Below are 5,476 nucleotides of genomic sequence, written 5' to 3'. Positions count from 1 at the left end.
TTTTGCCTAATTATTTCTCGAATTTCCGTACCATCTTCTCGCAATTTCTCTGTGCAAAAATTTTTCTCAAAATTGTCAATTCTTATCTTCGCTTGAAGCTTATCTTGTAAAAAATGGCAGGAAAGAGCTTTGATCCGCACGATATCCGAAGCGAAATGGGCCATACAGAGGATGTTTCCTCACCTCCCGCAACATCTGCTACAACACCTTCTGCACAGAACCTGCAGATCATTCCTGCTGCTCTCATGCCCGAGCCTCTGGAAGTTATTGCTGCCAGGAACCTGGGAATGCGCTTGATCTTGACAATCCGCCAATAATCCAGGTCTTTGATCCTCCACGCCCCCATGTTCGTCGCTCAAAGAGACAGGCTGGGTATAACCCAGATCTCACTCCAGGCAAAAGATTTCGATTTAAGGGCCAGCCCTCCACTCGCCCTTCTCTCATTGATCATGCTGAGACTTCGGGAGATGACTCAAATGATGAGGACTACGAGTTGGTAGCTCGTAAAAAACTCACACCTTGGATTGTTACTGAACCCTCGTCCTCATCTTCTGATAAGGATGCCAACTCTCCTCCTGACACTGTCCCCTTCACTACACAGCAAACTCAAACTCCTGTTGAGGAAAGTGAAGATGAAATCTCCTTGGCCGAATTTATGGCCAACTTGAAGAAGGACAAGAAGTACGGCGCGTCCACCTCGGTGCCCACACCAAGCATTCCTCCTACCGACTCCAGTGATACGAAGATGAGAGACTCTTCAGACAGTCTCTCCATAAGCATTGGCTCTGGTACGTCCTCTCACTCTTATGATGATTTGCCGGTTGAGGGTGCCACATCTGTTCCTGCTGATCATGAAGATTCCTCTGCTGACGAGGATGTCGCTGAAAATGCTGCCCACATTCCTGTCAACAACGACTTTGCTGATTATGATCTTGATGGTGCGTTCAGCACACAGTTCTATACAGAACACATGGTATCTCAGTGGTACTTATATGCGAACCGAGTCTTTCTTGAGGAAAGGAATATAGATTTTGATGCCTTCGAACAACAAAATTTGGTGACATTTTGAAAAAGTGCACACTCCTCTCCACTGTATCGGCAGTCACGCCATTTTCTCGCTGCCCTGTCTTGGAATTCTATGCCAATCTGTCTACAGGGGTGAGTGATGTATGCTTTCTGAAGTACGGGAAAGTGTTCGTCCGAGGCAGGATCTATAATTTCAATCCTTCAGTGATCAATGCACTTTACCAGACTCCAACACCTGATATTGATGGAATTGCCCCGGATATTCATCTAGTCACTTCCGCACTCACCGGGGGCATTATTACTCAATTTCCGAGTCATCCAAAGAAACTACTAGCTGCAAACCTCACCACATTCTACTCGGTCCTCCACAAACTGGCTATTCGGAATTGGACTCCTTCCACCAACACCACAACAGTCACGAGACACCAAGCACTTGTTCTGTACTCCATCGGGACAGATGGGGTGTTCAATTTTGGCCAGTTAGTTTTCAACACGGTAATTCAGTATACGGACGGAGGTCTCAAGTCATCCAAACTTCCTTTTCCAAGCCTCATCTACGGAGTGCTTGTATCCCAAGGTTTTGTTCGAGATCTCACTGAGCACCTATCTGACCTTGGTGAACCTTTCAAGATTGCCTATGCCTTCTTCAAAGGAAATCGAAAGATTGATCTTCCTTGGATTGCACCTTCGGTCGCACCTACTAGACAGCACGGCGCTCATACTCCTCCGATGACCACTGATTACATCATGATCTCTGTACCTGATGCTCACGCCCACATTGATCATGCTATGGCAAAGGTTAAGCAAGCTAAGGCTACTATTGCGCATGCCATGAATACGATTGAGCAGGCCAACACTGACATTACCTACTACGAAGCTGTGGCCAGAAACTTTCGACTCATTTTGGATGTAGCAGTCTTTCCCGGACAAAAAGAGGGAGATGATGATCAAACAGCAGCTGGTCCATCTGGGACCAAGGATGATATAGAGGAGGAAGAGGATGATGATGGAGAGGGAGATGCTTGACTGTGGAGATTCTTGACTGTGTTTCTGTTTTTTTTTCTTTTGCTTTTGTTTAGTAAATTTGTTTTCTGGTGTGATAGACCTACCTACTTCTCTCTATTGTGAACTGTTAATGAACTGGTACAGGTATTATCTCAAGTGTTGCCAACAATTCTAACAACACCCGTGCTAACCTTATTTTATTCAGGGGGAGAAAATTTCTCTAACTCAGGGGGACTTAATTTGGGCTATTCCAAGATAAATGGGTTTGATCTCATTTTGTCCAAGAAAGGCAAAAAGGGGGAGATTGAAGGGAAATATTATTTCCGAATTTAATTGATATATTCCGTTACTTAAATTATTTCCTTACCAACATGCTTTCCTTATTGCTTTGCCTAAGTAATATTTAATGTGATTTTGCCTTTCTTAGTTGATGAGATATATATTCAAAGATTTGTTACTTTTGAAATTGATTTGATAAGATATGTTATTGGTGTTTAAAAAGAGTTTACTCCTAATAAAACTCTCACTTTCTTTTTGTTATAGGTTTTCTTGTAGAGATAAGATAGTTCACCAATAAATAAGAGGTCAAGGATACTGGCGAGGGTGGCTTGAATATCGATCATACATACACTGAAGAGAAGATTTTTTTCAGAGAAAAAAATATTTCTCGATGTCGTTGATGTTTGAAGAGTGGTGATCACAGTATTGCTCTGAATGTGGCCAACATCCGTAACGATGTTGACTGAAGATTACATCCAATTGATCGTGCTTTCCGGGATCAAGTTTTTGCTTTCTTATTTACGTTTTAATATTATTGGTAGATTTTAGAAAGCTTTATTTTCTCAAAGCATTGAGGAAATTGATTTTAGTCTTAATCACTAGTGATAGGTTTTTGTAAACGATTTGGTTTCCTAGTGATTAATTTTTGTCATAAGGCACCGCACAAGTATTTATACTTGTGCATATTTAATCTCGTCCATCTATTTATTTTAAGCGAATTTGTGTTACACACTTTAATTTTCCGCTGCATGTTGTCTTAGATGTTGGAACATCTGGCACAACATTTAATTATGATAAAACACAAATCCTCTGTTTTACACCTTACACTGATCTGATTAGTTTAGAGATATTTTATTATCTGTCGAACAACACAAAATTCCTTACACTGATGAGTCATACAAAAATTTCCAAAAACGGTAAAATTGGTCGGGAGAGTGTTGATCCAAATAAGGAAAACGAATGGCATCAAGGCAAACATTATGCAGTATAACTTGATTTTTGGCTTGAATGTATCCAAATCGGTGGGATTCTCAGTCATCTCACCCAAATTATTGGGATGAGATTCTCGGTTTTCACACACGTTTATATAATTTTTTTTTTTGGATACATGGGTTTATGTCTACTAATTAGTTGTTGTTTGAAGCATGATAAGTATCAAAATTAAAAAAAATATAAAGTTGTTAATATTCATATAACATTGGATTTAAAGTTAAATCCAACAATGACACATTCTTCAACTTCCCAAGTATTCAAAGTTAGACACGATATTCAAATCTTTGAAGCTCAACGGGAAGCATTTCATGCCCTTCTCTCAACCCTACAAGCTCTCTCATATCCCCTTCCACATAACCTTTCAAGAACGCCACCACAACCCCTCCAACGAATCGCCTCATGGGCTCTCGGCTCTTGCCATTCTTACAAAAACAAAACGTCGCCTTCCCTCTGATTCCTCTCGTGTCATCATCCAACATATCAAGATGCCCCTGGTCCTTGGCCACAAAATAATAAGCCGGTTTTCGACATTCGTTGTAGAAATCCTCGTGATTCACTCCTTTTGGTGCACAAGGAGGAAAGAGAGGATTCCTCTTTATTTCCCCTAATCCCGAGCCTATCACGAGAGCCCCCGAGCCACCGAGGTCGAATGAATGAGGAGTATTGGTTAGGACCGGAGGGGGCGTTTGTCTCCCTTTGTCCATCCCATCGACCGGGTCGATACCTATGATGGCCGAAATGTCGAGTGTCGTTAGATTTAATTTGCGCAAAGCTAAGCCAAACGCGACTTTACCGCCACGACTATGGCCTGCTAATCCCAGCTTCTTCAAGTTTGGATTCACCTGAGGTGGGAGGAAATGGACTAATCCCTCGGGCAACCAATTGATTACCTTGGCTGTTGTCTCGATTTCTTCGTGTGAATCCCGTCCCGCCACAATGTATAACTGGTCCAAATCCAGCCAAATTTGTTAGCAACAATATTATTCAAGAACTAGTTAAATATATATGACACATCATAATTAACAAAAGATTGACCCAAATAAAGAGAAATCAGACACTAAACCAACCTGCGGCGCCACAACAATGAATCCATGTGATGCAATATGCTGGATAAGCTGAGAATAGAAGGAGTTGTAAAGTAGGTACCCATGAAGAAGTACCAGCACAGGGAACTCTCCTGTTTCTGTGGGGCTGCAGACCAGGAGTGGCTTTGGGGGTGAAAAGAGGGGAACATTACTACTGAAACTGAATATTTTTGACTCAATCTTTATGAAATCAGTTGGGTATTTTCCAAGATTGAAGATATTTGTAGAAGCAGGAGTGGAGATGGTGGGTGCTGAATTCATGACCATTAGAATTCTTCAAGGTTTTGCGTTGTTTCTTCCTTTCTTTGATTGCAGTGAGCTTTTTCTTGAAAAGGGATAACAAAAAGTTAGAAGTACTTCTGCGTATATATATTGATGGGAATCAAGACATCGGAAAGCAGATGTTTTGTGGCAAGAAGTTGATATCTTTTTTGGAATTATTATTTAATATTTGGATTCAAGTTTTTTGTTGAAGAAATTATCGCGTAGAATTATGTTTTCTATTTTAATATTGAAATTCCAATTTAGTTATTTGGTAGTTTGTAAAAATAAAGTTTGATGTAGAATGGATATCATTTTTTTTTCCAAAAATATTTTTAGTTTTATCCAAGATTTGAATTTTGAGAAAGTAAAAGTCAGCTCTGGGCTCTGAAGATCAATCGATTCAATCCTATAAAGGGTTAATGAGATCCTACCTATGTGGGCACTACCCTCACTTCATTTCAGCGGGTAAGATCTTGCCATACATACAATTTCAAAAAAAAAGTGAGTCCTATATATGCATGGGCAAATCTTGGCCATTTATCCTATCATGGGGCAATGCCCACATGGGTAGGATGAAATAAACCTATTAGAAAAATGCTACGAAATTGGATTATAAAATACATTTGAAATTACAAAATTATTCCTTTATTTTATTTTAAAAAAATCTTTTCAAAAGTGTATAATTTATAATATAAAATAGAATTTTGGCAAAAATTTGTGTGAAACAGTCTCACGGGTCGTATTTTGTAAGATAGATCTTTTATTTGAGTAATCCATGAAAAAATATTACTTTTTATGCTAAAAATATTACTTTTTATTATGAA

The 5,476-nt window shown here is 39.7% G+C and overlaps 1 protein-coding gene across 1 annotated transcript; it reads right to left on the bottom strand.

The window, feature by feature from the left end:
- Positions 1 to 3,471: 3,471 nt before the first annotated feature.
- LOC142556433 (chlorophyllase-2-like) lies at positions 3,472 to 4,746 on the bottom strand. The gene is made up of 2 exons (XM_075667895.1): positions 4,371 to 4,746; positions 3,472 to 4,247 (listed from the first exon to the last, which is right to left on the bottom strand). Exons 1-2 carry the CDS (start codon positions 4,653 to 4,655, stop codon positions 3,567 to 3,569), a joined length of 966 nt encoding a protein of 321 aa, XP_075524010.1. The 5' UTR covers positions 4,656 to 4,746; the 3' UTR covers positions 3,472 to 3,566.
- Between the last annotated feature and the right edge of the window lie 730 nt (positions 4,747 to 5,476).

This window comes from Primulina tabacum, chromosome 9 (assembly GCF_025594145.1).
Source record: "Primulina tabacum isolate GXHZ01 chromosome 9, ASM2559414v2, whole genome shotgun sequence".
Classification (NCBI taxonomy): domain Eukaryota; kingdom Viridiplantae; phylum Streptophyta; class Magnoliopsida; order Lamiales; family Gesneriaceae; genus Primulina; species Primulina tabacum.
This window is presented reverse-complemented; position numbering and strand designations above follow the sequence as displayed.

What these genes read in the sequence shown, in the direction of transcription:
- LOC142556433 (XM_075667895.1), bottom strand. Translation starts at nt 4,655, where the DNA reads ATGGTCATGAATTCAGCACCCACCATCTCCACTCCTGCTTCTACAAAT. An exon ending in TCATTGTTGTGGCGCCGCAG is followed by an intron (nt 4,248 to 4,370) that starts GTTGGTTTAGTG and finishes GATTTGGACCAG; the next exon opens with TTATACATTGTGGCGGGACG.